The 17,980-nt window shown below is 49.3% G+C and overlaps 1 protein-coding gene across 1 annotated transcript in view; it reads left to right on the top strand.

The window, feature by feature from the left end:
* Positions 1-251: 251 nt before the first annotated feature.
* wdr26a (WD repeat domain 26a) overlaps positions 252-17,980 on the top strand; it is a 29,288-nt gene continuing 11,559 nt past the window's right edge. The window contains exons 1-4 of the mRNA XM_084357385.1: positions 252-905; positions 2,495-2,594; positions 2,744-2,800; positions 16,649-16,785. Of these exons, the coding sequence (XP_084213511.1) occupies positions 607-905; positions 2,495-2,594; positions 2,744-2,800; positions 16,649-16,785 (593 nt within the window). The 5' untranslated portion in view covers positions 252-606. The remainder of the gene's footprint in view (positions 906-2,494; positions 2,595-2,743; positions 2,801-16,648; positions 16,786-17,980) is intronic.

Genomic DNA, 17,980 nt, shown 5'->3' with positions numbered 1-17,980 from the left:
ATTTAATACTGCCATATTTGTTTCATCTAGCTGGATGTGTGTGAATTCTGTCTGTTTTCCCTGAATAAGCGATGGAATGAATAGAATGAGAGTCAGACTGAATTATTGACTGAATTATTCATGTAAACTACACAACCTGCTGCTCAGAGTGTAATGCTGACTGGCAGGTGAGACAGCGCCCCCTGTCGGAGACGCAGCACGCGCAAATGGACGTGAAGGAATTTCCGCTGACGTCACTGCGTATGCCCATAGCAGGGCTGCAGCTGTCTGAGAGCAACAATAACAAGCTCTACCCACAACTACTTCAGCAGCGTTAACAGGACCTGACAGCGACAGAGACCAGCGAATCTCACAAAATGCGGTCGTCGAAATAAGTCCGGCCTCCGTTTGTTCGTCGTCCAGGTTGAAAAGCGGGTCATCGTCGCGGCAAGCGCCGCGGAACAAACACGGAGACTGAGCCGCAGGGGGAACAGGGCAGTTCGGGGCTGCATCTGGGTCAGTGGGCCTGTCGGCGGCTGCTACGCTGGTTGTGTTCTCCCCGCAGTGTCCCGTTGCGCCTGACAGTGTTTTATTCGACATTGTGTCACCTCCATAAACCGTGTGAACATGCAGGCTAACGGGGCAGGACAGGACCGAGAGTCAGAACTGTCCTGCCGAAACGGTGCGCAGAACGGCGAGTCGTCCTCCGCCGGGGCAGCTCACTCCAACGGACTTGTGTCAGTCAGCAACAATGGAAACACTGTCAGCAACAACAACAACAACGGTGTGTCCGCCCAGCCTCCGTCCAACAACACCAACAGCACGGCGGATGCCAACTCGGGCGTCAAAAAGAAGAAGCGGCTGTCTCAGTCTGAAGAGGACGTGATCCGGCTCATAGGACAACATCTACACGATCTAGGTCTCAAGTAAGTGAGCCCGTTTAGCTCCGGTGTCACCGGCCCGGGGAGCCCGGACAGACAGCTGTCGGGTGAATTATCTTACTGACATCCACGATGCACTCGGGACAGTCAGGATAACTGAGGACATGTTGTCTTCTTTCTAGTCAGGGTGACTGAGGACATGTTGTCTTCTTTCTAGTCAGGATAACTGAGGACATGTTGTCTTCTCTCTAGTCAGGAGACGAAAACGTCCCGAAGCTCGCTCGAACAATGATCCAGTTTGTTGCAGTCTGACATGTCAGCGATGTTGTTATAACACATGCGAGTGACGTTACATCTCTAACATGAGGCCTCACAGGTACATTCGGCCTGTCTATAACCCACCAGGAACAGTTCGGGACGGTGGATTGGATACGATGGGTCAGCACCGGGACCGATGTTTGATTGAGTGTGAGCTGGTTGTCAGCTGTTAATACAACAGAACCTCCTGTAGGACGGCGTCAGGAAGCTGTCATTGTTACAATCAGTGCAGATCAGTGGACCACAGTCTGATCAGAAACAATGATCCATGTGGACGGAAAGTCATGTGGCTCATAATTACTAGATTTGTGAACGGACTGTGGCCTGAGTTGTCTCCACTGATGAGACACTACTGTTCATCTGTCTGTAAACGGGCACTGTGTAGTTCTGGAGAAGAAACTCAAACTCAGAACGTTAACGTTATTCTTACATAAGTGGATAAACAAGCTGTTCTCAGAGGAAAATAAGGTCCCAGAACAGTTTGAAGCTAGAAAGGTGGCAGGGTCCGCCACATATAAACAAAGTAAACAATATAAACTGTGCTGTCCTTTGTTTATTCAGTTTATTCAGTCATGAAAACAAAGAGAGTTTGTTTATTTAGTTTGTTTAGGCAGAAAATAATCAGCCAATGAACATCTTACTCTGCTCATTAACATATCTAACACAAAACTACAGACTGCTCCTTTGGTTTTGTAACTGGCACTCTGTGGGAGACACCATAATGTTTAGGAATGTATATATGAACTTAGAAGTGAGGGGAAACCATTATGAAACTGAAGTCACTTAACCTTCATGGCCCGAGTTCATGCTGTACTGTATACACATACATTACAGTGTTGTGTATTTTATTGGTATTATGAGTGAACTCATTAACCTATTGATTGTTTAGTAAAATGGAAAAGATTTGTGAAAAGTGCACGTCACCAGTTTTCAGAGTACCTTTAGGACAGTCCAAAACCTAAAGATACAATGAGACATACAAAAGCAGCAAACATTAGAGAAGCTAAACATTTGAGGATTAATTTCTGTCAGTTAAATAATTGGTTATTTAAATAAAGCATTATGAATGTTTTCAATGGTTATAGATAGTGTAGATTGTATCAATAGTGAGCTCAACAACAAATGTGTGTCTCAGCCCACTCTGCACAGTGTCACAGAATTGTTATGATGTGTTATTGATCCGTTGTTGCCATGACCAGACTTTATGTTGTAGTTCTAGTCATTGTATTAGAAAAATATCATGAGTGCTGAGGCGTTCCCAGGTCATTGATCATGATGTTAACTGATCTTTATCTTGCTGTGTAAACTGTGTACAGTCAGACGGTGGACCTCCTGATGCAAGAGTCTGGCTGCAGACTGGAGCACCCCTCTGCCACCAAGTTCCGCAATCATGTCATGGAAGGAGAGTGGGACAAGGTGGAACCAAATGATCTTTAACAACAGTGATCTGTACACTGTATTTAGACAAACTAGATGAAATTATATCGGTTTAGTTTGCTTAAAATGATTGTAGTAGTAGGTTTATCAATAGTGTTGTTATTTATTCTTTTTCTCTCTTTTTTCAGGCTGAGAGCGATCTGAATGAGCTGAAGGCACTGATGCATTCTCCAAGTGCTATAGTGGTAAGTAGCAAGCCGGGCAATCCTCAGACCACTGACAGACATTGTTGTGTCATCAACAAATGCACAAACACAGCCGCCATCACAAAGCTCTGAATACAGGGACAAAATAAAAGACATCTCCAGTATTTAGCACTTGAGTTCAAACATTTGTGTGAGTACCACAGTACCACAAACAGTTTCACAGAAAAACCACTGAAACAACCACTGCAAAACATGACAAAATGTTTTTATGGGATATTCTACCCTTGCGTGGCCTGACTGAAAACACCTCCATTCAGGCCGTAAAGGATGACTTCTGCAATTTTCACCATAAAATCTGGCGTCCTTCTGAGTGACGTCACTTGTACTTGGAAGAACTACAGGCCATTTCAGCTTGGATTTGTAGTCTCCACCTCTGGGTATCTGATACATTCATTGGGGGCGTGTAAGATAGCGCTAAAAAACAAAACTTCTTTCATGTCTCGCTTGTATGCACATTAGCCAGGTGTTCAATGGCTAAAGTGTCATGTTAACATGAAGGCAGAAGAGGTTATGGAAGGACCGACTTTTTAAAGTGTTTTGGCTGACTCTGATACTCAGGCAGGATATTTAATCGAGTCAGAGTAGACAGCTGAAGAAATCCAGTGGAGGGAGGCCGAGCTACATCTGAATTAGCGTTCGAGGACATGATTGACAGCGACTATCCAGAACTGCCGTCAGCAAACAGCGACTGGTGAAGCCTTTGCTCATATCACCCTCTGATGCCAACAGAAACAGAATATTTCTGCTGCAGTGCATTTTAGCATGGGCAGTTTTTGTTAGATACTGTCGCCGACAACTACCCTGAAGCAGCCCATGTGCTTTGCATGAAAGTTTTACTCTTGGCTTGCGTACAGGTGAGCCAGAGACCTTCTTCAGGATCCCAAAGAAAAACTGGAAAAAAACAAGACCACCAGGGCCGAGAGGAAAGATGACCACTGAGTTAGTATTTGGTCTCCAGGCCAGCAAACTAGTAGCTACAGGCCTGGGCATTGATACACAGCAGCGATAAGCTGTTTTTTCTCAATACGTGTGAGATGATTTATGGTTAAATATTGGCTTAAAGCAACACTAGGTGGTTTTCCGACCTTAAAATAATGTTTCTAAACTAGAAAAGAAAAACGGTTAATAGGATGAATGACGTCTTCCCAGAGCGGGTAGGAACCTTTCTGATGTAAAGGCGTCTAGTGCGACCTGCTTTACGGCATACGTCACACGTTTATTCGTTGGTGGATTAAGCCAGCAGCTACTTGGATTTTTCGTAAACCAACGCCATGGCTGAGCCAGCTCAAAAAGCCAAGAAGGTTTTGTCTGAGGAGGCGAAGAAAAGAAAAAGAGAAAGTGATAGAACAGAGCCCGGACAGGGATAAATATTGGACCAGCTTACACTCGGTGGTGCGAGCTGAAAGAAGAAACTGGTTTCAAGACTGATGGCGACCTAGCCTTGATGCTACTGGATTTGTAAGTCATATATTACATATATACATCTTACCGACTTTTACTTTGAGTTGATTTGTTGTTATGTGGTGTTCATTGGTACAATGTAATGATATTTTGTAAATATAGTGCAACATGTGCTACTTTACCTTGTTGGTGGACATGTTTCCAAACGAGGCTTTGTGATTCGCCGGCTCCATCAACAAATTCACGTGTATTCATTTTCCCCAGGGATGCTCATACAGCGACAGTATTTATGACACTGGTAGCAGAGAATTGCGCTTCTCAACCAGCTGGGGGTAGTAATGAGTCCAAACTACCTAGTGTTGCTTTAAGCAATGTAGAAGAAAACCGAACCCAGTAAGAATTCCTTTAAATGTAGATGTATAGTAAAAAATCATAAAGACGAAAAAGGATGAGATATTAGTGCATATGAAGGTTTCATTCTGGGAAAAGGTAGGTGTGAGCCTCGGTGCTCACAGGAAGGGCAGGAAGGAGGCAACAGCGTGGGGTGAAGATGGTGACAGTTTTATTTACCAGCCGGCCGACACAAAAACAGATAAACAGAAAGGAACAGCCGTCGCGGCTGAGGGTAACGCGGCCAAGGGGAATAACTGCCTGCCGTCTCCTGTCGTCTGTGGTGCTCGGTCCTCTCCCAGGACCCAGCCTACTGCAAGAGACCAGAACCAGGTTACAAGCGTGCTTATATTGGTGATTGATTACCTGATTCTGTCCAGCTGTCTGAGCACCGGCTGAGCCACTCCTCCCTCTCCTCCAGCAGCCGGCGCCTCAACCACACCCCACTGCCACATACCCCCACCGCCCGACTTAGGCCGGGATCCCGCCGGCCGCAAGCCCACTCCCCCCCCCCTCCGCCAAGCGGGAGAGGAAGTCAGCCACAACCATGCGGTTACCCGGCCTATGGATCACTTTGAACCTGAAAGGCTGTAATGCTAGATACCAGCGAGTGATCCGCGCGTTGGCATCTTTCATGCGGTGGAGCCACTGGAGCGGGGCATGGTCCGACCAGAGGGTGAATGGGCGCCCCAGGAGGTAGTAGCGGAGGGCACCGACCGCCCACCGTATGGCGAGGCACTCCTTTTCCACCGTACTGTAGTTCACCTCCCGCTGAGCCAGCTTCCGGCTAATGTACAGTACGGGGCGGTCGACCCCCTCCACCTCCTGGGACAAAACGGCCCCCAGCCCACTGTTCGAGGCATCGGTCTGCAGGATGAAAGGGAGAGAAAAGTTAGGAGTGTACAAGAGTGGCTCCCCACAGAGGGCTTGTTTTACCCTCTCAAACGCCAGCTGGCACGGCTCCGTCCACTGGACCGGATCTGAGGCACCCTTTCGGGTCAGGTCGGTTAGGGGGCTGGTCAGCTCGGAGAAGGCCGGAATAAACCTCCTATAGTAACCGGCCAGCCCCAGAAACCTCCTCACCTCTTTTTTCGTCCTGGGTATTGGGCAGGCCGCAACCGCAGCGGTCTTTTGCACCTGTGGCCGCACCTGCCCGCCGCCCAGGTGGTACCCCAAATACCGTACCTCCCTCCGTCCCACCGCACACTTCTTCGGATTGGCCGTGAGCCCCGCCCGCCTCAGAGACTCGAGCACTGCCCCCACCTGCTGCATATGCTGCTCCCAGGTCTCACTATGAATGATCACATCATCCAAGTAGGCCGCAGCATATGCAGAGTGAGGCCGCAGCACCCGGTCCATGAGGCGCTGGAAAGTGGCTGGGGCCCCGAACAATCCGAATGGAAGCGTGACGAACTGGTACAAACCGTACGGAGTGGAGAAGGCCGTTTTTTCCTTGGACTCTAGCGACAAGGGAATCTGCCAGTAGCCCTTGGTCAAATCCAGCGTCGTATAAAAGCGAGCCGTGCCCAGCCGATCCAGGAGTTCGTCGACCCGGGGCATTGGATAGGCATCGAATTTGGACACCTCGTTGACCCTGCGATAGTCCACACAGAACCGTACTGACCCATCGGACTTGCGAACCAGCACGATGGGGCAACACCAGTCACTGTTGGACTCTTCTATTACTCCCATCTCCAACATGGCCTGAAGCTCCGCCTGAACAATTTTCCTCTTGTGTTCTGGCAGCCGATAGGGTCGTGACCGGACCGTCACACCCCGGGGTGTTTCTATGTGGTGGTGTATGAGGCGGGTGCGTCCTGGCAGGGGAGAGAACACATCAGCAAAACGCTGCTGCAACGAGGCCACATCTGCTCTCTGGCTCGGCGAGAGATGGTCATCAAAGGGGACCGGCACCGGCTGGCTTGAAGTAGCCAGCTCCGGTCCCAACTCATCCCTCTCGATCACCGTGGTTGCCAGAGAAACAGGCGTCACCTCCCTCCAGGCTTTAAGGAGGTTGAGGTGGTAAATTTGTGTGGCCCCACCCCTGTCAGAACGCACCACCTCATAGTCAACATCCCCCACTCGCCGTGTGACCACAAAGGGCCCTTGCCACTTGGCGAGTAATTTGGAGCTAGAGGAGGGGAGCAATACAAGCACTTTATCTCCCGGTGCAAACTGTCTGAGTTTAGCCCCTCTGTTGTACAGCCGTTGTTGACGCTCCTGGGCCTGGAGCAAATGCTCACGTGACAACTTACCCAGTGTATGGAGCTTTGCTCGCAGGTCCAGGACGTGCTGTACCTCGTTTTTGCTGGTGCTTGGACCCGTCTCCCAGCTTTCCTTTACCAGGTCCAAGACACCCCGGGGTTTTCTGCCGAACAGGAGTTCAAAGGGGGAAAACCCCGTGGAGGCCTGGGGAACCTCCCGCACTGCAAACAACAGAGGGTCCAACCATTTATCCCAATTACGACTATCCTCGTGCACGAACTTACGAATCATGTTCTTTAGTGTCTTGTTGAACCGCTCCACCAGGCCGTCGGTCTGGGGGTGGTATACACTAGTCCGGATTGAATGGACGCCCAATAACTCGTACAGTTCGCGTAGTGTCCGTGACATAAACGACGTGCCCTGATCAGTCAGGATCTCTTTCGGGATCCCGACTCGGGAGATTACCTGAAACAGTGCCTGTGCCACACTCCTTGCGGAGATGGTGCGCAGGGGCACTGCCTCGGGATAGCGCGTTGCATAGTCCACTAGGACTAACACAAAGCGATATCCCCGTGCGCTCCGGTCTAATGGCCCGACAAGGTCCATGGCAATTCTATCAAACGGGACCTCAATTAGTGGTAAGGGGCGCAGCGGCGCTTTTGGGGTGGCCGGCGGGTTGACCAGTTGACATTCGCGGCAGGACGCACACCACCGACTTACGTCCGCCCGAATGCCCGGCCAGTAAAATCGGGCCATGACCCGGCTCAGTGTTTTATCATAGCCGAGGTGACCTGCCATGGGGTTGTGATGAGCCGCCTGGAAAATTGTTTCCCGACGGCTTTGGGGCACCAACAACTGGGTGAGCTCTTCTCCGGTCCGAGCGTCACGTGTCGCTCTGTATAATCTGTCCCTAATGACAACAAAATAGGGGTGAGTGGGTGCTGTGCCAGGGTGAACCTGGCAGCCATCAATTCTCATCACTTGGTCAAAGGCGTGACGGAGGGTCTCATCCCGAGACTGCTCGAGTGGAAAATCTTCCATGGAGGCGATCTGGGGGCCCCCCGGAACCAGCTGGGCTGGCTCCGGTGGCCCCGCGCCCCCCCCGGCAGCGTCAGGACGGGGCACCCCCGCCTCACCACTGAGCACAGCACACCACTCACATTTCCTTGACATACGTGACTGCACCCTCATAGTTTCCCCCGCTAAGCTAGCGAACCCCGGCCAATTCGTGCCCAAGATTAGAGGGTGCAGGAGGCGAGTGCTAACTCCAGCCCTGACCTTATGCTTTTTCCCTCTAAAATAAATTTCCAGAGTCACCACCGGATAATCGTGAATATCCCCATGCACACACCTCACCTTCACCCACGATGCCTCTAGCAACGCCCCTGGTCGAACCAAGCGCTGGTGGATCATGGTCTGTTCACAACCAGAGTCCAGCAGAGCTTGGTGTGTACCCCCCTGTATACATACCGGTATACGATACGTCCCTTCCGGACCGGGGGAGGGGGCCGGCGGTCCCGCAACCCGAACCACTTGCCCCACCTCCATGAGCGGGCACTCCGCCCGGAGATGGCCGGGCTGCCCGCACCGCCAGCACCCCTGCCCAGGCATCTGAGGAGCCCCCCGGGGCGCCGGTCGCTCAGACACGTAGGCCGGGCCCTGCGGAGCAGGAGAGAGAGAGCGATTAGTGTCCCGGAGCGGTGCATGCTCCGGGGGAGAGTGTGGGTATGTGTGTGTGTGGGTGGGTGGCGCCGCTGCCGCCGGGAATCTCCGCCTCGGGGCCGGGGTGGGACGGCCCGCCGGGATCGTCGCTGGTCTCGCCTCCTCCTTCATGCTCCGCCGGGGCAGGGAGAGGTGGTCCTCCGCGAGGACGATCGCGGCCGCGATGTCGGGGGGTCGGTGGCACTGGACCCAGTTGGAGGTGGAGGAGGGCAGCCCGGCGACGAACTGCTCCAGTGCCACCTGGCCGACGATGTCCTCTGCGGAGTTCGTCGCCGGCTGGAGCCAGCGCGTCGCGGAGTCGATGAGCCGCTGCGCGTAGGCAAAGGGGCGGCCGGCCTCCTCAAAAGAGAGCCCCCTGAACCGCCGCCGGTGTCCCTCGGGTGTGCTGCCCAGACGGTCCAGGATGGCTCTCTTCAGCAGCGCGAAGTTTACACGGGAGGCCGCCGGCAGGCTGTGCGCGGCCAGCTGCGCTACCCCGGTGAGCAGCGGAAGAAGCCGGACCGCCCACTCCCCCTCCGGCCACCCACACGCCTCCGCCGTGCCCTCGAAGATGTCCAGATATGCCTCCGGATCATCTTCGGCGGTCATCCGTTGGAGGGCCAACGGCGGAGGCCGGCCCCGGCCGGGCTCCGCAGCCGGTTCCGGAGCGCTCAGGGTGGCCGGGCGCTGCAGCAGCTCCCGCAGGAGAGCACGATCGTCCCGCTGGGCCGCCGCGATATCCACCAGGGCCTGGGACTGCTGCTGCTGGAGCGCGGTCGTGCTCTCCTGCATCGTCGCCAGGTGCTGGAGAGCCAGCGACAGCGGCGTCTGTGCGTCCATGGTCCAAGTCCCTGTTCAGGTGCCAGATGTGAGCCTCGGTGCTCACAGGAAGGGCAGGAAGGAGGCAACAGCGTGGGGTGAAGATGGTGACAGTTTTATTTACCAGCCGGCCGACACAAAAACAGATAAACAGAAAGGAACAGCCGTCGCGGCTGAGGGTAACGCGGCCAAGGGGAATAACTGCCTGCCGTCTCCTGTCGTCTGTGGTGCTCGGTCCTCTCCCAGGACCCAGCCTACTGCAAGAGACCAGAACCAGGTTACAAGCGTGCTTATATTGGTGATTGATTACCTGATTCTGTCCAGCTGTCTGAGCACCGGCTGAGCCACTCCTCCCTCTCCTCCAGCAGCCGGCGCCTCAACCACACCCCACTGCCACAGTAGGTTATTCCTGGAAATACCCATTAAACGCCAAATGACTTGCTTTAACAAATGTCAATTGTTTATAAAATGGATAACTTTAAAAGTCATTTCCACAAAGCTCTTCTTCTCTGCAGACAGATCACAGGCAATAAACTTGGCACAGGAGGTCACATGCAATGCATCCTGGTACACGTAAGCAGGCAGTGCAAGCAGGAAAACTTTAATAACCTGAACTTTCTCTGTCGATACACCACACACTGGGGGTTTTATTGCCTCAATATACTACATTTACCATCATCACTGATTTGGATATGCACATAAAACATGCCGAATTTCTCCTTTAAGGCAGATGATCTGTGGTGATGTATGTGAAGCCACCAAACCGGAGAGTAACTTCCAGCACTCCAGTTCTTCGTAGACCCAACAGAAAGAACAGAATCAGCCACTGAAGGGTTTGTCACATCCAAAAGATAAAACCGAACAAAAATGTGCGGTGATGACCAACTGGCGGAAGCACAGGTACTGATACCCCTTTAAACAAAGCCCACGATGTTGCCATGCCCCTAGTCGAATGTGCCCTCACAGCCAAGGGCAATGGAAGACCTCCACAATCCAGTGAGAAAGCTACTGTTTAGACAGGGCTTTGCCCTTAGCTTGATTAGCAAAACAGACCAACATCTGGTCCCATGAACATACACTCGTGCGATCCGTGTAGGTGCGCAGCACATGCACAGGACAGAGGGAATACAACCTCCTCTGCTCCTCAGATGCCATAAGAGGGGGACAGAAGCTCAAGGGCTCAAACGCCATAGAGCTATGCAGGAATAACTATTATTCGAACTGAACTGGAAAAAAAACGGATACAAAAATAAAGCATGAAGATCGACAACCTGCTTTGCAGGGGTCAAAGTGAGAAGGAGTGCAGGCTTTTTATGAACGAAATTTCCTATCTACAGACTCAGTGGGCTTGAAAGGGGGACAGCAAAGAGCCTCAATGATCAAAACCAAGTCCCACGAAGGGACGCTAGTCTTAACCACAGGTGTCAGCTGGTGGACTCCCCTTTCAGAAGTCTGTAGCTACATCGTCAGCATCACTTCCTCAAAGCCAACGTGGCCAGCAGATATGCTCGCCAAATAAACCTTAATTGTGGAAAAGGAGAGACCCTTATCCAGTTGCTCCTGAGGGAATGACAAAATGTCCACAATAGAGCACTGAAATGAGAGTACATCCTGGGCCTGACACCACTGCTCGAGTGCCTGCAATTTCTAGGCATACTCTGTGCATACACCCTTGCACTTCTGTTTGTTGCCACGACACTTGGGGGCAGACCCCTTAGCTACTGAATTAGACCTCTCAACAGGTAAACACTCAGCTGCCACTGTTGTGGGTGCAGATGAATCACCTCCCCCCCAGCTTGAGAGATGAGCTCCCTGCGGAGATGAAGCTGCCAAGGTTATCTTTGCATACCATGACTTCACCTGCCACTGAGGGGCCGACAGGACCAGGGACATTGCCTGCTGGCGCACCCTCCCCAGAACAGGCAGTATCATTTCCACTGAGGGAAATGCATACAGGAGGGTGTTTAGCCATGAATGTGCGTTGTGGTCTGTCATGGAAAAGAACAGGGGGAAGTAGGTATTTGCCCTGGAGGCAAAGAGGTCCATTTCTGCCCTGCCAAAACGATCCCATATTTGGGCCACCACCAATAGGTGCACCCCCCATGCCTCACAAGAGACATTTCCCCTGGAGAGAAGGCCCACCCTCAGGTTCAAGACACTTACCACCACACTGTCACACAGAGGTCCACCCCCTCAGGGAGGCATCCATGGACACCACCTTGCATAAAGGCCGGGATCCCTCCCCTGGAGGAGAGCTTACATGCAGGATGGAGTAATCATCAGCCTCCTCTTGAGGTAACTCAAAGACAAAGTCTGGGAACATGGGCAGGCGGTTTGTGACCGTTGTCGGTTCAGGGGGCAGAAGACTTCTGCAAACCATGGCGATTTGTGAGCCGGTATTGTAGAGGGCCAGACCAGCTCCAGTTTCTAGGCAGCACAATGGTACAGTAGTACCAAAGTATTGTCCTGGCTAACCGCTGCAGCAGCGGCAGCATACTGACAGGATGATAAAGCATCCTGCTCATCCTCCGATAAACCATGCCTTCCCAAGCCGATGTCCAGTACATCATCATCATCATCATGGTGAGCAGCCAGTTCAAGGCAAGGCTTGCTCACACTCCTGGAGGGCTCTGGCTCAAGCTTGGCTAACCCATCAGCAAGGTCCATGTGGTCAGCCTAGTTACCAGCAGGTGACTTATGTACTTTTCCGAAGGCTGCCACACTCACTAAAGAGGTTTTGGTGGCTCACACCAATAGGGGAAGTTAAGCTAAACCTTGAGTAGGCAGTAGCCTAGAGACGAAAACAGAGCTAACTTGCAGTAGCGAACTAGCCCTACTTGGTAGAGGTGTTCTTAACAAGGCAAAGAGCATAAGAACTGAGGAATGACTGTGATGACGGATGTTTATGTGCCTCACGAGGGCATGCTATCCCATACTTGTTGTACCGAGTGAATCGACTGAAAGGGAACTGGACTTAAATCAAGGTGAGAGAGAGTTATATGATTGGCCCATCACTACAACAGCTGTGTCCAAGGACTTCAGATATACACCGATCAGCCACAACATTAAAACCACTGACAGGTGACATGAATAACATTGATCATCTCATCACAATGCGATGTTCTGCTGGGAAACCTTGGGTGCTGGCATTCATGTGAATGCCACTTGACACGCACCACCCATCCAAACACTGTTGTGGACCAAGTACACCCCCTCATCACAACAACACTACCTGATGGCAGTGGCCCCCCAGCAGGACAATGTGCCCTGACACACCGCAAACACTGCTCAGAAACAGCTCGAGGAACACAATAAAGGGCCCAAGGTGTTGACCGGGCCTCCAAATTCCCCAGATCCCAATCTGATCGAGCATCTGAAGGACATGCTGGAGCAGGTCTGATCCATGGAGGCCCCAACCCCCCTACATACAGGACCCAGAGGATCCACTATAAAACGCCCTGGTGCCAGACACCATAGGACACCCTCAGAGGTCTTAAGTCCATGTCTTGACAGGTCAGAGCTGTTTTGGCTGCACGAGGGGAACCTTCACAAAATTAGGCAGGTGGTCATAATGTTATGCCTGATCGGTGTATAAGATCGACAATACTGGATGAACAGAGTAATGGCTTGAGCACAAAGCCGTCAGATCGCTGTCCTTTTCACACTACACAACTTTCTGCCTTGTAGTTGGGAGTCTTATGCTTGTTGTGATTTCCACACTACAGTACTGACTGGTCAGTGACGAGTCACACACTAGGCGATCACACACCCGACATGTGACATGGGAATGATGCGGTCCAAACTGTCCAAATTGTTTGTTCACTGATTTGCAGCAGAAAAAAAGGGAGGGCAAGAGATGATAGGTGAGTGAGTGGATTAGGATGCATGGATAGCAAAATATTTTTTTCCACCAAAAACATATGACTGCCTGCTCGCATCGTGGTTATACAGTGCATTCAGAAAGTATTCAGACCCCCTCTGTTATTTCACATTTTGTTATGTTGCAGGCCTATGCTAAAATCGTTTAATTATTTTTTTCCCCTTATCAATCAAAGACACTTGAAAGCCTGCTTGGAGTTTTCAAAAAAGCACCTAAAGGACAGTCAGACTGTGAGAAACAAGGTTCTCTGGTCTGATGAAACCAAGATTCAACTGTTTGTCAATTACAAGTGACATATCTGGAGGAAACCAGGCACCGCTCATCACCTGCCCAATACAATCCCAACGGTGAAGCACGGTGACATGGCAGCATCATACTTTCGGAGTGTTTTTCAGCGGCAGGGTCTAGGCCACTGGTCAGGGTTGAGGGAAAGCTGAACAGAGCACAGAGATATCCTCAATGAAAACTTGGCCCAGAGTGCTCAGGACCTCAGGCTGGGCCAAGGTGTACCTTCCAACAGGACAATGACCCTTTGCACACAGCCAAGACAATGCAGGAGTGGCTTAGGGACAACTCTCTGAATGTCCATAGGTGGCCCAGCCAGAGCCCTGACTTGAACCCAATCGACCATCTCAGGAGTGACATGAAAATGGCTGTCCACTGACAGTCCCCATCCAACCTGATAGAACTTGAGAGGATCTGCAGAGTAGAATGGCAGAAAATCCCCAAATCCAGGTGTGCAAAGCTTGTCGCATCATACCCAAGAAGACTTGATACCGTAATCGCTGCCAAAGGTGCTTCAACAGTTTTTCCTTTTTGATACATTTGCAAACATTTCTAAAATTCTGTTTCCACTTTGTCATTATTAGAGGTGGGTGCAATTCATCAATGTGGCGATGCTTTACGTGACGATTCGGCATCGATTAATTAACGTCGATGCTTTGCTAGGTCCGCGCATTTAGACAGAAGGCGGCAAATTGGCGGTCTGTTTTGGTCCGCCAATTTGACACCTCTGAGGGTACACTTACTTACTTACCATTGCTATCTAAATCCGAGGCGTCATTGTGCCGGTAATTGCGGGACATGGGCGGAGGTGTCGATAACGTGCACTGTTGTGCGACCTGCAGCCGGGAGTTTTAAAACCAGGAAACAGCTGATCACAGCAGTCAGTTCATCACTTCATCCGCGGATGTCAAGATGAGCAACTGGAAAGCTGCTGAGATCCGGGAGATGCTACCGTCTCCTCGGTCTCTGTAGCTGACAGCTAGCGGACACAACCAAACAGCTAGTAGCTGCTGACTGTCAGCTGTTGTGTAGCGGCAAGCTACGAACGGTCGCTACTTTCAAATTAAAAGCCCCCCGCTAAGAACCCAGTTCTAAAATCCAATGGGGTGCAATGTAAAGCTCTTATTTGGAAGACAACTTTGTTGTCACTGATCACTGCCCAACTTCGTGCTTCACGCCACGTCACGTCACATGTTTACGCCTCATTAAATCCAGGGCTTGACTGTTTTCAGTGTTTTCCGCCAATAGAGGGGGCTCTCCTGCAAGTGGAGCTTTCCCTGGTCAAAGTTAAGTAGGTCAAAGTGCAAATGTTTACATAGTCATAAAATAAAATATTTTGTGTCTTTGAAAAATACAAGTCAAATGTTCAAAAAACCTTGTTATTTACTTTATGAGTGTCGTTTTAGAGGAACTGAGTTAATTGATAGGCTATTTATTTACAAATATAGCCACAGATGAAGACAAAATCAATCTTGTATGGAAAAAAACATTAAAAATTGCAATAATCGAAGAATCGTTGCCAATAATCGAATCGAAGCTCCCATAATCGAAATCGAATCGAATCGTGAGGTACCCTTGTTGGAACACCCCTAGTCATTATGGTGTACTGAGTGTAGATTGAGGGGAAAAAAACATTTAAACGATTTTAGCACAGGGCTGCAGCATAACGTAATGGGAATAAAGTAAAGGGGCCTGAATACTTTATGAATGCACTGTACTGAAATGCTTGTGTGTATGTATTCTAATAGAAAATATGCTATTATTGTGCCTGCACCATACACAGAGATGCCAGATAAGACTGGGTCCAGAGAGCTGCTGTGGATAACAGCAGAGGAGAGAGGGAGAAAGGAGAGGGGGCTCTGCTCTCATTGGCTGTAGCTCATTCCTGGCTGTCTGATCCGTCTGTGACTTCTCTCAGTTCACGCATACCAGCCATGGTTAAAGGGAGCGCGCACCAATCTGCCTCTGATCTGGGGCTTTATGTCGGCAAGCTCCAAAAACTGTCTGTGACGGCAAGATCAGGGTTGCAGCGGAAGTTTCATGTGTATTAGGACATAATCTTTTGTGAAATTATAACCCCTCTCTTTTAATCCACTTTAGGTCATTGTAAGTGATAATGATAATAGTAATAATAAATGTGCCAATGTCAGTTATAGTACCTTGAAAATATATCCTTCCAGCCCTCATCATGTGGACAGTGTTACAACATTTAATAACCAAATTTTTACTAGGGATGCACAATATGGATATTTTTTCAGTTGATATTAATACCGATACTGGTAAGATAACCGGTAATATCTAATTTTTGTATTTTTAAAATATAAGTTCGTAATCTGTAGTTGACCTAGTTGTACACACCTGAGGGTAAGAAAGGCTCAGATGTAGTGAGCAAAGATGGATGATTTCAAATTCAACAGGTCTAATTCGATTTATTGTGTTAAACTATTTTCCCTCCTCTCAGAACCCTAGCAAGACATGAATTGAGTGCTGCCCTTCTTCTTCTCTTTGTTTATTTGTGGATGTGAAACCAACTGTAAAGGTGCATACCGCTACTTTCTGTATTGGAGTGTGTAGAGGCCATGCTTGTGAAGTCCATGAAAGCAATGTGGCTTAGTATTATGATTTATATTCATCGGCTAACAATATAACAATATAATATGAATGGGCAAGTGGAGCTTCAAGCACGGTGACAAGTTTAGAGATTTTGACATTACTGGAAAGATGCAAGCTCTTCATTGTGGCAAATCAAAACGAATTCGGAAATCAACATATATATTGTATATGCATATTATAGAGCTAGACATCTTTTTCAATTGGATATTTAAGACTATCCTGATAATGGAAATTCACCACGATCAATTTATCCTGTTTATATCACGATGCGCGATCAAATCTTTTATTGTGCCATCACTAGTTCCAGCCATATGATGCTCAGAACTAACAGGTTTCACAGTTTCATTGACTGGTCAACACTTTCACAAACATTCACTAAAAGCACAGAACACAATCAGTGAGTCTTTCAAATTAATTCTGATGCTAGGAAACTATTTTGTCTTGATGTCATATAGGTGAATGTTGCAGTACTCACAGCCTGTGACGGTTAATGTTCTTTGTTATATTTGGCCTCTCTTTGTCTTCCTGTCCAGCGGATGAAGTTCCTGCTGCTGCAGCAGAAATATCTGGAGTATCTGGAGGATGGGAAGGTCTTGGAGGCCCTGCAAGTCCTCAGAGCTGAGCTCACTCCTCTCAAGTACAACACAGAACGTATCCACATCTTGAGCGGGTTAGTTCACCAGCAGAGAATGTGAATGATTGCTTGTAGCTTTGATGTTTAGGTTTTGCTTTCTATATGTTGCAGTAGCATGTGTGGCATTCCTTGGAGGTATGGTAAAAATTATTTCGGCAGCCTCTCTATTGGCTTTGCTGTGTCTTAGATGAACATCAGTGATTAAATGTGCCAGTGTGCAATAACCTCTGTGAAGAATGTTCATGCTTAGCAGGATGAAAACCCCCTGAAAGAACAACATGATCACAGCACACTGAAACACTGGACAGCCTGATGTCTATCAGGTTTCCATCTCATGGTTCTTCCATTCTCTCAAATGAATGAACAGTCAACACAGACTCCAAGACACATGCATGTGATACACATCACAAAGGGATTTTTTTAACACTGCAAGTTGTTGTTTTTTTTTATTGTGGTATGTTTGTGGAAGCATCATCTCCACACCTTTCAAATCACTCAAATGTCCTGCTGTCTATAGTTTTATTCATATAAACACTCCTAGTTTTGCAGTGAGCTTTCTGGCTTACTGGTGGGGAGATCAATCTATGAATCATTCAATGAGAACCATGCATACTCCTCATGGAGCTAATGGTAAAACTATTTCTGTCTAGTAAATGTCTGATGTTACACAGCCAGCTGAAGATCCTCAGGAGCTCTGCTGCTGACAGGAGAGCTCCTTTTGAGGACAGAGACGGCTGAACGGAGGTCTGAGTCAGTAAAGATGGAATTCAGGATTCTTCAGTTGTGCTTGCACACTGCTGATGTCTTCCTTCTGATGAGCAATTCCCAGTAGGGCTGTTAACAGACCAACAACTCTGTTTAATAAACTAGAGGTTCCTCATGCATTTCAGTGACACCACTCTTTTGGTGCAGTGCATCCACAGAAGGCTCCTGCAAGAAATAGCAGTTGTCTGTAAAGAGATTGATCCTGACTCAACCTGCAGCACAAGGGAACATTGTGGACTGCAGTGTTCATCACATCCCACAGAGTGAAAGTGCTGCAGTGTTTGAGAACAAAAACATCCTCATCAAGGTTCAGGATCTTGCGTGCTGTGTCGAGCCAGAGGACATGTTTCAGTCCCCATAAACAGTGAAAACATAAGACACTCTCTTCTGGGGACCATGAACATCCACAGCAAATTTAGCATGTTGTGGCTATTTATGTTGTGACAGTCCTGTAGGTGACCAACCT

The sequence above is a fragment of the Pagrus pagrus genome (assembly GCF_965226575.1).
Source record: "Pagrus pagrus genome assembly, chromosome: 7".
NCBI lineage: Eukaryota > Metazoa > Chordata > Actinopteri > Spariformes > Sparidae > Pagrus > Pagrus pagrus.
This window is presented reverse-complemented; position numbering and strand designations above follow the sequence as displayed.